This window comes from Solea senegalensis, linkage group LG20, assembly GCF_019176455.1.
Source record: "Solea senegalensis isolate Sse05_10M linkage group LG20, IFAPA_SoseM_1, whole genome shotgun sequence".
Lineage (NCBI taxonomy): Eukaryota > Metazoa > Chordata > Actinopteri > Pleuronectiformes > Soleidae > Solea > Solea senegalensis.
The window spans coordinates 1,163,007-1,179,485 of record NC_058039.1 but is presented as its reverse complement, the minus strand read 5'-3'; the positions used below and the strand labels follow the sequence as shown (position 1 = coordinate 1,179,485).

Genomic DNA, 16,479 nt, shown 5'->3' with positions numbered 1-16,479 from the left:
GTCAAATGAGGCAAATGATTGTAATCCACCAATTATCAGAAATGGTGAAGGTTGAACACTTATAGGTTCAATACTGTATAATGTTAGGTTTTCCTACATATGCCCACATTAAATCCCCTGATATTCACAACAGCTTCATCTTCTCTTGTCTGAAGAAAATAACCAGCTTTCAAAGGATCTGAGAAGTTGTGTTGACGGACATGGACTCGAGTCTCGAGAGCACAGACAGTTGAGAAACTGTTCCCAAGACAATCAATTCTGAACTCCATGTGACCAAAATTGTAATACCGTCTAAAAAAAATCAACTTCCACAGGCTCTGCCATTTTTTTGAAAATGTCGACAGCTGTGTAAAACAATATTAAAATAAAAGCCATTGATTGAGAAGATGTGTGTATATACAATATTTATGGTTGTAGCAATTAATACATTTCTTCAAATAAACCTGCTGAACATTACATACTAGGTCTTTAAATGGAATAAAATAAATACTTTTTTCATGCTTAGGACAGTATTATGTTATGAAACAGGTGTCGCTTTATATTGTATGTGCTATTAAAAGTTAAATTCCTGGACATTCACAGGTCCACATCATGGTTGTTGGAGATGACAAATCCCATATAACAGCTGTGCTGTGGGAGTATTCGCCAACTGCGCTTGTCTGGCACTAATGGAGGCCACAGTTCGTCCATCTTTATTGTTTACGTCTACGAGCAGGCGTCGTGGTGCACAGGGACCCGCAGTTCAGTGTCCCCGTTGCGGGTTAGTGCATGGGAAAGCCCGGCCGTAAGTGGCGGAGGGGCACGACGAGACCTGACAACAAGGAACCTCCGGGAAAACCGTCAGTCCTAAACTATGTGCACAAGAGAGGGTAGGTGGGGGCCCGGCAGAGGAGGGGGGGTCACGACAAACGACACGATTTACGGCGCTATAGAAACGACGCTTCAGGTGCATTCCACTTGTTGTCGGAAGTCCGACATGGGATTCCAAGATGGCTGCTACTGCTACGTTTACAGTCAATTGTCATATTTGGTTCACAGTGAATGAGTTGTACACATAGTACTTTTATACATGTCAGACATGTTACTACAGCTGAGAGTGTTTTTATGGCCTGGTACTTCTTACAATGGTTTGCTCCCATGTTTTTTTGCGACTCTTCAGGAATGCTATCAACTGGTCAGGTGACGTCACTCCCAGTTCCAACTTCAGATGTAAATAGAACACATTAGTACATTGTTTCAGGCCAGACTACTATTTTAATTTAGTTAAGACAACAGGGTTTTTTTTGTTGCTATGTAGTTAGCTAGTAGTTAGCTAGTTTGTTGCTAGTAGGTTAGCCAGCTATTTATACCCACTGTTTTGAATAGGCCAGATTATTATAATGTGATAGGCCATCTGATGTATTGTCATTTTGTCTTCATTGTTCTCTGTCTACCTGTCTGTTAGTTTTGTTTATGTATTCTGTTATGTTCTTATTATGTCCTGATTGTTGTTTGTTTGCCTGCCCAGGGCCTGCAGATGTAAATTAGCTATTAGCTCACTGTGAAACAAACTATACAATAAACTAAACTAAAAGTGAATATAGAAGACACTACTAGGCCTATATAATGTGGATTTTTCAACATTTCAGATGTCCTGCTTGTTTAATCCCTCATTTGCATCCATGAATTTTCCGACTTTTCAACCAGAATGCGGTGAATTCAGAGGAGACATCACTCCCGGTTCCAATGTCCGACTTCTGATGCAAATGGAACCATTCATGAGAGCTCTGCTGGAGTTGTGTCACACTCTCAATAGTTCAGAGTACAGTGCTAGTCTGAGCTACTTCAAGCAGAGGTGGAAAGAGTACTGAAATATAGTGTTTCAGTAAAGGTACCACTATTTTGATACAATTTTACTGAAGTCCAAGTAAAAGTAGTGGTCTATAAATGTACTCAACCCAAAGAAAAAGTGTAGCTTGTTTAAAATGTACTCGCGTAAAGGTCACATAGTTACTTTAACAACATGGTTGGGGTTCTTTCTAAGTGCAAAAAGGAAAAGTCTCACAATATGTTTTTTAATAAAAGGCAAACTTTTACAAATTGTGAAAGTGCTGGTAAAATAAAAATATGTTAACACATAATGTATCAGTCAAAATGGGTCAAAGGTCACAACTTCTCCAAATTCTAGGATGGGTCAAATGCAGAGGAATACTTTCCTTAAGGGGATTAATAAAATTAAAAACTTCAAAAACTTTAAAAACTTTAATTTTTCACTCACTCAGAGACTTCAATTGCGCCAATTTACCTGTCTGTCGCATCTATGTTATCACTAGGTACGTTGCCACTGGATATGTCGGCGCTGGATACGTCACCACTCTTTCAACTCGAAGGTTGTGGGTTTGATTCCCGGATCTGCTGGTCTAGATGCCAATGGGTCCTTGGGTAAGACACTTAACCCCACGTTGCTCCTGATGGCTGTGCTGGCAGCGTGTGAATGAGTATGAAAGATGAGTAACAAAAAATGTGTTGCACATAGATGAGTGTGAATGGGTGAATGGCAAAACTGTAGCGTAAAGCAGCTTTGAGTGGTCATCAAGACTAGAAAAGCTTTTATAAATACAAACCATTTACCAGTGAGATTTATATATATATATATATGTATACATATATGTATATATATATATATATATACATATATGTATGTGTATTCATATACACGTATATATGTATATGTATACACACATATGTATGTGTATTTGTATACACGTATATATGTGTATATATATACACATATATATAAAATAAACATAAATGTATGAATGTTTTTGCACAGCGTAAGTATCCACACGTTCATGTGGTGACAGGTTATCCGTGGCACTTTCCACTCTTCATAAAAACCGGACTAAAAGCATACAGTGTACTGTACGTGCTTTATCGCCTGCAGAGGCAGCGCGGCCGTCGGGAGCCCCCCGTGGCCTGAGAGAGGACACCCCGTAGCTGGGAGGCGGAGACGGGACCCCCGCTGACGTCAGAGGGCCTGCCTGTTTCCTGCAATAGAAAGTGAGCGACAAGGTGAAGGGAGAAAATACAGAGCTACGGTTCCCCCCACCTCCCTCTCTACTTACGCTATAAGGTGTGTGTTTCAAACCGTGACAGTTAAACTGCACTTGTGAGTATCAATACATTCACTTTGTGTGCGTTTGTTTTGCCTTTCCGTGTGTGTTTTTTGGGTCCGGAGCGGGGTTTGTGTCTGTCAGGTCGCGGTCGGTCGCTGCAGAGTCGGACATGCGTTAACGCTGTCCACCGTTGAGTGTGTGTGTGTGAGAGAGAGTGTGTGAGTGTGTGTGTGTGTGTCTCTCTGGTCTGGTTTCAGCTCGACTTAAACTTTCTGTGGTTTAAACGGAGTGTTGTGTTGATGACGAAGAGACAGGTGAGCCTGTTGTGTTTGTCGCAGTGTTGGTGTTGTTTTTCTGTGTGCACAAGGGGAAAAAAAAAAACTACCAGCGAGGAGCCAACTTCAGCTCCCCCGGTGCTTCGCTCTTTGTTGCTCGGTGTGAGTCAGTTTGTCTGCGGTGTGTTTACGTGGGTCCGCATTAGGTAGGAAAAACGTGCAGTGTGTGTGTGTGTGTGTGTGAGCTGGTTGGAAGGTTTTATTTTCGTGGAGCGGCTGTTGCAGAGACGGTGAGGGGGCTTTCCCTGGCCCCTCCCTCACTTGCAGGGCGTTCACGTGTTGCAACAGGCATTAAAAAGACGCTATTCCCACGCGTGGCGCTGACTCCACTGCATGCACTTGAATTATCCCTCTCAGTGTCGTGCACCAGGTGGATTTCTTCTCCATGCAGTTTGCATTAAAAGCAAAAAGAATGCTCTATATTTAAGTGTTAATATTTAATAGGTGCACACACACACACACACCATGTGTCACTGATGATCTGCGTTTACATAACGCTGCTGGTTCATCCCCGGGGAATTATTAGTCACCTGCCGAACGCATACGAGCCTGATTGGGTTTAAGCACACGGCGTTAGGGCGCAGAATCAGCGCTCTCCTGTCAGTGTCGGGGTGTTCCCTCAAATATCTCTGCACACACACAAAGACAGACAGACAGACAGACAGACAGTCAGGCAGACAGACAGATAGTCGTCTCACTGCCTCTCCGTCCAGCCTGCACTGACACAAACACACGGCGCGCAGCTCCACCACCATCATCACCACCACCATCAGCAGCCAGGTGAGGATCTCTACATGTTTCTGTCGTGCCACTCCTGCATCAGCGTGTGTGTGTGTGTGTGTTTTATTGCGACCTGGCACAGCGAAATCCACCGTGCGATGATGTCATTGCTCTAGCGCCACATGTACCAACTGCATGCATGGAGAGAGAGAGAGGAAAAAATCCTCCTCCTCCTCCTCCTCCTCCTCCTCCACCACCTCATCATCCTCATCATCCCAGTTGTAGTAAGTGTTATGTAATTCTGGTAAAACATATGAAGGCTGGAGCACATGCAGCTGCTGCAGGGTTTACAGAGGTGTCCACGAGAGATGATGCAAAGGCAGGAAATACTCAAATAAAATATGATCAATTTAGATTTCTATCCATGATTTATTGTCCGTGCCGAGGTGAGTCTTTTCGTCCGTGGTAACTTCAGCATCCACCTTTCCCCCTGTTGCTCCGACTGAAAGCAGCATTTGCATGAATGGGCATGTTGTTTTTTTCTGATTTCTTGCGAAATGGCATCAGAAATGAATGGAATAAAATCAGGTTTCTTTGTGAAGGTGGGTTGAGTCATGGCTCCCCCGTTGGTCTCATTTTGAGCTCAATCCACCGGAGACATTTTTCCAATAAGCTGTTTTCAGATATGAAATCTGGATAATGTCTGGAGATTTGACTTGAGATGTTTGACATTCACACACACATGAGGAACGTAGAGAAGACAGAGGCAGAGACACGATCACAACGGCAGCAGAGGAGTAGCTGTAGGATCATTCATTGAGGTATTGATATAAAATATTCAAGACAGTCACAATATCAATACCAATTCCTTTCTTTTACTATCAGTGCACAATAAGATAAAAAGAAATTTGATTTGATTTTTCAGCTCTGACATTTTTACTGGCTCAGAGTGGTTTCATAAACAAATTATATAAACCTTATACCCACACTGTGCTAAGGTTTGACTTCCTCTCATGTCAGAGCATGTTTCTACTTTCTTTCCAGTGTAAGCAGGTTGTCATTAGATGTCAGCTGTTATTCCAGCAAAGTAAATGCACCTGCTCCTACACGACTGGACGTCTTGGGTAATCTACATGTGTCAGAAAACAAAACCCAACACAAACAATGAGTCCTCTGCTTATATCAACACACACAGTCGCATAAATGTCCCAGTCGTAGCACTAAAGCCGTCCTCGGTAGAGTTTGGTAGAGCTCAGGTGTTGATGTCGACTGCAGGGCAACTTTCTGCTCTCATAATTATTTTGTGTGCACTAGAAACAAATGTGTTGCATATCTGACTTCCTCTTCCTTTGGGGAAAGAGCTCTGTCTCTGGACGAGGACTGTCCATCTCCCGGCGGGGGCGGCCCCCAGGCGGTGGTGGTGGTGGTGGTGGTGGTGGTGGTGGTGGTGGTGGTGGTGGTGATCGTGATCGCGCGAAGCCCGTCCGAGTTCCCGTTCGGTCAGACGAGACAACTCGCTGAATTTAAGCATAATTACTAAGCAGAGGAAAAGAAACTAACCAGGATTCCCTCAGTAGCGGCGAGCGAAGAGGAAAGAGCCCAGCGCCGGATCCCCGTCTGACCTGCGGGTGCCCAGAAATGTGTCTCCTACATTTAGCAAAGGAAAATGTCTAAAATCTCAGTATTTAACAGAGGAGTCAGGTGTAGTTGAAGCTGTGGCGATCGTGAGCCGAATCGCAACCCGTTCAGCTGTGTTTCGGCTCAGTGACTGAACGATTCTGTGAACAAATCTTTTAAATGAACCGATTCTAATGATTCAGTTGCACGGAAAAACAACTTCTTTGCGTCGCCACAAGTTTGTTTGGTTGTGCGTCGCATGTAAAACAACGTCACAGCTGCGCTATGAAAACCTCGCCCATGTAAGGTACGATGACGTAAAGGAAAACGACGTGAATGATACCAAAGAGAGCAGAGCCGCGCGAAGCCATTAGATCTTCCTGGGTATGGAAAATTGACATGGCATAACGAGACATTTTTGATAAAGGCTGATGCAGAGGAAGTTTAGTTGATACCGGAAAGTTTGCGTGCAGCCCTTTCCCTTTCAGAATCCCTGGACTTTGCTATATTGACCTCTGTGTGGCTGCAGCCCAGCAGCCCCGAGCGTTCATCCTCGGCTCACACAGGACCTTATTGTGTGCATCATTCGTCATCGGCGCTGGCGTTCGTCACAGCGAGGAGCTGGTTCTCTCTGTATCAGCCGTCGATGCGTCGGTCTGATGCTTCCCATAAACAACAGCAGATCGTGCACCTCTCTGTCAGAGCAGAGCAGCTTCTGCAGAGGTTATACTGAAAGAAGAACACACATTCTCACAGTCGCCCGAGTCCACGCTGCACATTATTACAGAGCAGCTCAGAGAGGAGTGGGGGCTTGATGAAAATTCCAGTGAGGGCACCTGTTTGAGGAATAAACTCAATCAGCTGCTCTGTCCTGGACTCCCTGACAGGTGCCGAGAGAGAGTAGAAGGGAGACTACGCAGTGCAGTGTCGGCAATGAGTGCCTTATTGATCTGTGGAGTTCACGTTTAGCAGGCTCTCACTCCATTTGTTTGTGTGTGTGTGTGTTTTCTGTAGATGCACCCAGACTGTGGCTCCGGAATCGAGTCATCTCGAGGTCCAGCGTTAGACGCCACTTTCTCCAAGATGCACCTGTGAACCGGAAGGCGGAAAGATGCCGCGCACCAAGCAGAACAACCCAAAAAATTTAAAAGGTGAGTTTGCAAGTGTTTGAATTTTCTCTGGTCAGCTGGTGGACCTGGCGAGGTCTTGGTTGTCTTGATTGGCCTCAGTTTTGTTATCCTCCTGAAATATCACAGAGACAGAGAACGTTTTGGTTTGGGAGCAGCTTTTGTATCACGTCTGCTGCAGGTTCTAAAAGTGCCTCATTATTGAGGAGATGAGTTTGTTGTTTTTTCCTCCATGTTGTTGTTGAAATGAAGTCTAGAAGACGTCTGGAAAAAGTGTCTGGACATTGTGCAGAGTTTGCCACTGACATATAATGAACCCAGCAGGAAATTGCCTGGGTCAGACACTTTCCCAACGGCTGGAGAATGTTCGGAGCATCCGAGGAGACAGGACATTTACACACTCCGATGCTGTGAATTCCCTGGTGCTTCTCCTGTTGTGTGTGTGTGTGTGTGTGTGTGTGTGTGTTCTCTCACATGAGCCTTGAGCAGCTTTTTATGGACTTTTGCATTCTCACATGCAGAGGCCCTCCGGACAAATGAAATGTCTGCACTGGAGTACGTGTCTGAAAGCAGCTTTACAATGCTCACATGCATTAAGATGTCCTGCTGCAGCCTCTTCTATGAGCGTAGTGGCTTTGTGAAATTGGGCTGAGATACCGTACGTCTTTGCGCAGGTGTAATGAGTCACTGTTGAGGTTCAACACAAGATGGATGTTCTTCAATGACATAACTCTGTGTCGAAATCGTCACCAAAACAAGCTGCTGTTGTGTTTTCGTTGGTTGACAACGAGACAGTTTTTCATATGCAGCCTGAGCATTAGAGACTCGTTTTGCCACGACATGGGAAATGACGACTGTAAATTGGTTCATACCAACTTCAAAGTGAATCTGTCAGTCACCCGTGAATCACATCTGTCACAAGTGATGACTTGGAAAAGACGTGATGCGACGCAGCTTCAGAAAAAACGCATGCAAACAGACAAAACACATGTGGGAATTAAGACAAGGCTATTAAAAAAACAATTAAAGTGTAAATATCGACCAAAAGAGTCAAAAAAGACAAAGATATTGGGAATTAGGGACGGCATGATATCGCTTTTTTGTGTCCGATACCAGTACAGATATCACAAACTTCAGTATCTCAGTCTGAACCTTAGAACAAAGAGCATTTCGGCTGCTTTTTTTTACTGTTAAATGTTAAAACATAGTACAGTATATACACAGGCTATAAGAATGTGCAATATAGTGTCTTATATCCTTTATGCACAAAAAAATCTTTAATTTTCACCAACTATATAAACACTTGAGCAGAAAGTGTTCAAAATGTTTAAAATCAGATTAAACAGCAACACTTTCTAAACATTTTTTAAAGCCTGAACATGTGACCTATAAACACAAACCCGCAGGATGTCCTTATAAGGAGTTGTGCGTTATTCTCACAGACTGTGAAACAAATATTCTTCTCCCATTTAAGATGAAATGAGCAGCCCATTATGTGACTCAGATAAAACGCTGTTGTTTATGCTTATTTACATTTTTACAGTCTGCGCATAGTGAAGCATGTGATGTTTAGGATTCTTGTAGTCTTTTGTCTTTCCGATATCCGATCCATTGATTTTGACCTCTATCAGACCAATACTGATAGCGACTATCGTATCAACAGTGGCACGGATAACAATGTACGTGTTTCCAGGGGGACACATAAAAGTGATGAACCCGACGAGTCGTTATTGACATTGGTTCCTCATCAGTGGTGTTAGAAAACCACACATTTATAAAATAAGACAAAACATCTGTATTCAGTATATCAGTATTGAACTGCTGTTTTAAAACATCCGTGAGGGCTCACTTTTAAATGCATGTATACAGCAGAGGCTGTGGCTGCGTGGTTTGCCACCAAACCCCCTCAAAAACTGTAGTGTGGTCAAACACGGGCTGTGACTCATTAACATCTTTAAGGAAACAGGCAAACACAGGACGAAAATGAGTCTTAGATGTCACAACTGCAAGTTCCTTGCACCGAGTGCCTCGAAGGACTCGGTGTCATGTCGAGAACTGACAGATTTACACGTCACCAGACGTTTGCAGTGTACAGACCTCTGAATATGCAGCGTTGCAGCATCACCACCCTCTGCCCAGCTCTCCTCGTGTCTGCGCGGAGCCTTTTTTTAAAAAAAGAAAAAATCTATTACTGTATATCAACACTTCCTGTGCACTGTTTTCCTCGTCTCTGTTGAGCCCGCTCGGACAAACAACATAAATAAATAAGTTTTAGAACAATACATTACATCACCAAACACAGGGAGGGAGAAACGGCAGCCAAATAAGATTCGACTCTATTTTTAATGGAGACCGTTGCCTTGTTTGCAGGCGGTGCAGACAACAACGCTGCAGCTGCTGCAGTGTTATAGGACTCTTCTTTTTTTATTTATTTTTTATTTCAGAGGACCAAAAGCTGGATTTAAAAAGAACATAAATGGTAGTAATTTGACTGGAATGGATGATGCTTCATTTGGCTGGGAGAAATGTCCAAATGAGGATGTTTTTATAGTCAACTTGTGTCTCTTATGTTGGTGTTTTGCTTGTTTTTGCAGCAATTTTCTGTCGCTTTGTCCGTGTTTCGCATCTGGTGGTCGTCTTGGTTCTGTTTTCGCATGTCTCTGTAATCATTTTCATCTGTTTTTTTTTTTTTTTTCCTAAATACTTTTAATTACAAAGGATCTCTTTCTATACAGCCGTTGAAAAACATCCATCCCATTGTCATGTCCTTTTAATTCCTGTTTGCTCTCAAAAACTGCTTCCAAGATGATTCAATAATTAAATAAACCCACGCAGTACAAGTTCTTGTAAGTTGACATATTGCACATGAAAATATGTGTATGTTCATTAGTGCTGCTGGTAATCATCTGTCAAGTATTTTCTTGATCACTCGGCACGTTGTGTTGTTCCTTAGATGCAGAAAACACTGACAAATATTGCTCGGTGTTTGTCAAACCTCAAAATGAGAACATCCTCCAAAGGCGTGTGTGGGTTACAAACCAACGGCATTTAGTCTTGATATTTTTTTGACAGTTAAAGTATAAAAATGATAAATGGAACAAATTATGCAGCATCTCGCAATCTGTTTCACGCAGTCCAAAAAAACATGCAATATGGGGATTAGGTGAATTGGTCATCTCAATTGACCGTAGGCGTGAGTGTGTGCGTTTCCATCAAGTCCTGCCAGCCGAATAATGGGAGTTAGTACACCAGGATGACCTGTAGGTGGCAACAAAGTCCAATCCACAACAGAAGGTTAAAAAGCCGCAACTGGATGACGTGAATAAGGAATGTAGTGTCTTCGTCCATGAGTTCTTAACTTGCACTCATTGACGTCTCCCTTTTTATTTGTACTTCAACATTTCTGCCCCATAAAACTCTAAATGCGAAGACTTTTTACAATTTTGTGAATTCACATGCTTATATTCGCAAAAATGCACACACAAAAGTCACAAACACAAACAAAGCTAATTTGTTATTTGGAATGGAACGATGCCTCGATACCAACGTCATTATAAACACATTTGTGCCATTTCATGCTATTTATGAGACGTAATTCTCCAACTGTGTAACAAATATTCCTCTCCCGTAAATAAGAAATAAACAGCCCACAACATGACTCAGCAAAAAATGCTGATGCTCATTTTAGTTGACTATTTCACAGACTGTGCATAGGGAAGCATGTTATATTGAAAATGACCAGTATCAGTATGAGCATCTTCTTGGCTCTTGACCCGGCTCATCACCATCACCATCACCGCCCCTGGGCCTCTGCTCGAGGCGTCTCCTTCATCACACAGGAAATGCTATTTGCATGGCATGATATCACATGCTCGAACTCTGCTGTGAAGAAAGCCCTTTTCCAGGAAACCTCGAAACGACCCGCCTCACGCTGCCGTCAAGCATCACATGATGATGTTCAATGACCGGGGGAGCGAAAAAAGAAAAAAAAAAAAGAAGCTAAATGAGTCACAGTGTTTTCTTTGCTTCACAACACAGAGGTAATTAATCTCAGAACAGAAGCAGAGGTGGTGTTTAATCCTCCTGACTTTTGGCTGGATGTCTTGGAAGTTGTCGTCTTATTCTCTGGTATTTTCTGGCAGCACTTGGATTCCGATTCCACAGAAACCAGTCGTACACTTTCCACACTTTTCCCCCCTTCTGCTCAGTTTTAAAATCTGCCGTGACACTCTCTCTCCAAACCCCCACCGCCCCCACCGCCACCCCCCCCCACCGTCCGGACGAAGAATGTCTTGTTTTATGGACGCCGCGGCGACTCTGACCTGGCTGCACCGCCAGCATCTATCAGGTGAATTTAAGGCAGCGTGCCGTTGTTGCTGCATACTGTGTTAGAGAGGAAATGGAGCATGCAGGAGGCAATGACTACAAGCTTGTAGTCCATAAAAGTGCAGCCACATTTGTAGACAAAACTTTATATGAGCCGTGACGAGATCAGCGCTTTATGTAAGAGGCTGTTGTCACCGTGACAGAGAGCTCTTTTCTTTTTTCTTTTTTTTTTTATTCAACTTTTTATTATTTATTTATGCTGCGGTCAGGACTCATGCCTCACAGCAAAAGAGGTTTATGGTTCTACTCCTGGTTTGACATGGAGTAGAACCATGTCAAACCATAATCATAATCGATTCATCCGTCCAATCTTTTCTCGATTAATCGTTTGGTCCGTAAAATATCAGGAAACCTTAAAAGATGTTGATCGGTGTTCATCAAAGCTGGAAACGATGATGTTCTCAAATAACTTGTTTTGTTCTTTGTTATCCAGAGCAAAGAAATGAAGAAAATGCTCACATTAAAGAAGCTTAAACAATCGGAAATCTTGTTTTAAACATGAAAAAAGCTTCGAACTGATTAATCAATTATCAAAATAGTTGTTGATTAATTTAGTAATCGATTCATTCTAATTTAAATGCTGTTTAAACAAAGGATTACATGACTTACTTACTCTTGTAAAATAAAATAATGAATGCTAGTATAACAGTATGATCATATAGATCAAAACAAACAACAGAGAGGAAGGAAACAAGAGTCTATTTAGTTCTTTTGTGAAATATTTTGGAGAAATTCCTGACTCTATTTCAATCTGAATGACAATAAACGAAGACAGTCTGTAAAGTGTTAACATGGTAACGAAACAGAATCATCTGCCGCGTGCTTGTATTCTCTGTTCCCCTCTGGTTTTTTGCCGTCTCCTGGGACACGAGAATGATTTGTCTTCGAGGTAAAAAAAAAAAAAGAAGGAGAAAAGTTTGACTCAAGTCTTAATTTCACAAATATCTCATGCATTTTTAATAAGGTTTTTTTTTGCAGCATGCCCCAAACACTCTCTAACCCTGCCTGTGTGTATATATTTAAAGTGTGCGTGCATGTGTGTGTGTGTGTGTGTGTGTGTGTGTGTGTGTGTGTTCTATGACGCAGTTTGTGGGCAGGAAGTGAGGAACTCCTGTGCTCCTCCTCTGAGACTCAGTTTACTTAAGTCAAACAGCTGTGTGTGAGCAGCTCCGCACAGATACACAGTGGTTTCCTACACACACACACACACACACACACACATATTCTCAGTTGACCTCGGTAGAACACACACGGTAAGACTACTAAAGTCACTGGGGGCAGCCTGGCCCTTGGTAATTATGTGCCTCTGTTTCCCCAAATTAAAAAGAAAGCTGATCACAGTCGGTGTTGTGAGTAACGTGCAAAGTTGTCGTCACACAAACCACACACAGTGTTAATAATGGTTCTTGAGCAACCTCCAGGTGCACGAATTCTCATATTCATTTTCCTTTCTGCGGCGTTATTAGATTATCGTGCGCAGCGTGAGTTTCCCTTCGTGCTGCCGTAATCTGTCTGAAAACCTATTAGTCTCAAAACCAGCTTTGATGAATGAGAGCGAGATCGTTTCACGTGCGACGCCGTGTCCTGATTTGCTAGATGTTTAGAATAGTGAATGGATGGATATAGGTTTGGATGTATGGAGGGAGTGTGGTTTTATTAATATAAAAAAATAGAAAGAAAATCAAACAATAAACTAATAACTGGCCACAATGTTTCTTCTACTTCACTTTTAAATGTTATTTTTACCCAAACTAAACCATATAATTTCCCTATTAAATGTGTTGCATTCAGGGTCCCAGCCAAACTGCTAGGTTTACATTACACTGGTGCAAACCCACAGAGCATTTATTTTACTTTTCTTTCTTTCTTTTTTAACCTCAATGGTTTTTCCACTGAAGCAGAAAAAGGTCAGTGGTTCATGTTGATAAAAAAAAAAAAAGTGTCATGTATCCTGTGACATGCACATATATGTATCTATGTGTGTATATATATATATACATATATATGTATGTATATATATATGTGTATATATGCATAATATATTAGCTGAGTTTCCATACAGTACAGTATTTAACAAAATGTTGAAAACACAATTTACCTATTAGTCACTTATAATGATTTATTATATATTAAATGTTGAAATTGTTTAAGACAAAAAATCCAAAAGTTCTGAAAAATTATTTAAGCTGTCATCCCTGAAATCTGTAGATATTGAGCATTTACTTTTATTAAATTGGAAAAAAAAAGGAGAAAACAAAAGCACCTGGGTGGTCTGCTTTTCTTTTCTGCCGAGGAGGAGAAGCCACAAATGTTCTTTTTCTCGTCCTCCATCATGGAGGCTGTTATTGAAGTAGGACCATCTCCAATGAGGTCATCGTATTAGCTGTTCTCACACAGAACAGCTCACAAAAGAAAGTGTGCACAACAACTTCAACAGTGGTTTTATTTTTCAGTGGGCTTTTTTTAAAAAATGTTTTAAAGGAATGAAAAATATTGCTATATTATTATTATTATATGCGATACATGGTAAGCAATACCAATAATATCACGATACAATATAATGCAAAATACATCACGATATCCTAAAGAAGTCTTATGTATTGAACGTGGATGTAGCATCTCTTAGCATAGCTGTAAATTCCCTCTTCTTCTGCCCGGTAACGTCAGCCCAAGTTTCCCTCATTCATTTGAGCAGCGCCACCGCGAAAAGATTAGGCGACTGAAACTGGCAGGGACTGTTTACGTTAGAGCACCTTCATTTGCTCATTTAAATATCCATATTTTCCCGGGCGTATCGATTATCATATTGCACGAGGAAGGGCGAGGATATATCACCCAATCGATATTTTGGCCCACTCCTAGTAGACAAAATGAGCGTATAACCTGATTATATTTGTCCTGTTTGAGTTTTCACTGCAGTGAATGGAATGTAGATTTGAGTCATAATCTGATTATCTGTGTTACATGGAAACAGTAACATTGTATTTGCAGTTCATGTAAACATGACAATCTGAAAGAAGCGCACCTCTGCCAATGCTGCTGGCTCAGTTGTTAAAATCTGGATTCACATTCATGGCCACATGGCGGAGGTTTGCGACCTGTGCCTCTCTCTCTCTCTGTGTGGAGTTTCGTCAGGGTTCTCCAGCGTCCTCCCACAGTCCAAAAACATGCAGACATTAATTGGACACTGCCCCATAAATGTTAATGTGCGAGTGTTTGTCCTGGTGACCTGTGCAGGGTGTGACCCCACCTCTCACCCTACATCAGCTGGGTTTGGCTCCAGCTCAGGATAAAGTGGTGGAAAATGAACTGCAAAAATCATTTCTTGTGTTGTGACCTACATCCCATTTACATTTTGACAAAATCAAAAAACATGACCTCCTTAGACCAATTGTCAGATTATTATTGTCTGATGTCAATAATAATCAACTAGTTTCAGCCTAGTTGAATCAGTATTTTATGTCTATGTAAAATATAAACATGAAATACTGATGTTCACACTTAAACTCCTCTTAACTTCAAACTACTTTAGTTTTTGTCGTTTTCCTCCCACTCCTGTACATGTGTTGTTTTTGCATCTTCTGAAGTAATTATAATTTCCATTTGTTCAGCGGCTGCGCTCGTCCAACATGAAATAAAAAACAAATGGTGCAGTTAAAAAGAACTCATCCAACTCTGCTTCAAATATAAAAGTTGTTGCCGTGCACGATTGCTGTGTTGTTGTTGTACGATGGGTGGCCCGGGTGGAAAAAACGTGACCCGCCGTTAAAACCCAATTATTTGGAAACAAGTGCAGTTTATTAAACCTTCTGACAAATTGCACTCAGCTGTTTCTGCTCCCTTTCCTCTCACGCACGCAGAATCTGCAGCGAGTTTTCCTTTGTTTTGCTGCAGCGACGTGGCGTCATCCAGACAATATCGACGCTGGCTCCGCGGTGTTTGTCACGCGTCCGTCTCTGGGTTCTTCTCTCTCGTTTGTCAGCGTGCCCCTCTGAAAGTATGCCCAGACTTGTTAGCAGTGCCAGTGTTTACAGAACTGACTCCGCATTCCTTGCGTCTCATGAAAGTCTGGTCCTCCTGCTTCTGCCGAGAACATGCTGTGTGATAAATGGTGGAACAACTGCGGTTTTAACTCGGTGGAAAATGTTTACCCTATGAAGACAACGAGGGGAGACTGTGATGGAGTTTCCCCGTCCCTCCAACATCCCTTGCTGCTCTGACACAGACATGCATGCACGTTTTGTGCGTCTTATTACATCAACCTCATGGCTGATTAATCATTTGCAAAGGTGCCGCATTTATTATGCGTTAAGCAGGTGCAAAATTGGTTTTTGAGGGGCCGAGATTTGACAGCTGGGGTCTGGTGTTTTTCACCGCCTCAGCAAAGTTGCAGCAAACCTTCTGTTAATGATTCACCTCGTTTATAACCACTGTGTGGTGACTCTGGTTCAAAATGCAGGCTCAGAATTAACCGTTTGTTTGTGGCTTTAAAGCTGCAGCCGGGAGGTGCAGGAGTGTCTTGTTCCAGAGGTCAGAGGTCAATGATGCATTTTCTGTCCTCACCACGTGGTCATGTGTAAACAAGTGTGATTTTGAGTGTTTTCCCGTTGAGGCCAAAAAGGGAGTAAATATATATTGAATAGCCACCAGGGGGCAACTCTGCTGGTTAAGAAAGAAAGTATGACTATGAAAAAGTATGAATATGAAAGTGCAAATTAACACTAGGCCCATACTAATAATAATTAATACAATTGATAACAATTGATGGTTACACTTGTATCACCATAGTCAAGCACAGGCTATTCCAAGGTGGCAGGAGGGGTGGCCCCAAAACAAATTCTGCTTAGGGCCACATAAAATCTTTTGCCGGCACTGCATATAAAAAAAAACATCCTTAAATCAATGATTTACTTTGTGATTTAAGCTGACAATTTAATTCTTTTTCCAGACCAAATAAACAGCGACATGTGGACTTTTCACTCATGTCCAAGAACGTTCTCAATTGCTGAAAGTGCGTGTCTTCTCCAATATCACGTGATGTCAATTTTGTAAATGACTCTCCCACTCAGGGGAAAATAGATACGACACATTTGAGTGGACAGCAATGTGACTGACTGGCTTGTATGCCAAGGTCAAATGTCAAGGTCACAGTCGCCTCACTCTACAATGTTTTTAGCCTCTTGGACATAAGTGAAAAGT

General features: G+C 42.1%; 1 protein-coding gene across 3 annotated transcripts in view; it reads left to right on the top strand.

The window, feature by feature from the left end:
* Positions 1–3,047: 3,047 nt before the first annotated feature.
* hivep1 (HIVEP zinc finger 1) overlaps positions 3,048–16,479 on the top strand; it is a 66,411-nt gene continuing 52,979 nt past the window's right edge. For 2 of the 3 annotated variants that reach the window (XM_044052277.1, XM_044052275.1), the window contains exons 1-2: positions 3,048–3,148; positions 6,782–6,918. In XM_044052277.1, the coding sequence (XP_043908212.1) occupies positions 6,879–6,918 (40 nt within the window). In that variant the 5' untranslated portion in view covers positions 3,048–3,148; positions 6,782–6,878. The remainder of the gene's footprint in view (positions 3,149–6,781; positions 6,919–16,479) is intronic. The other variant, XM_044052276.1, reaches the window with a different exon arrangement.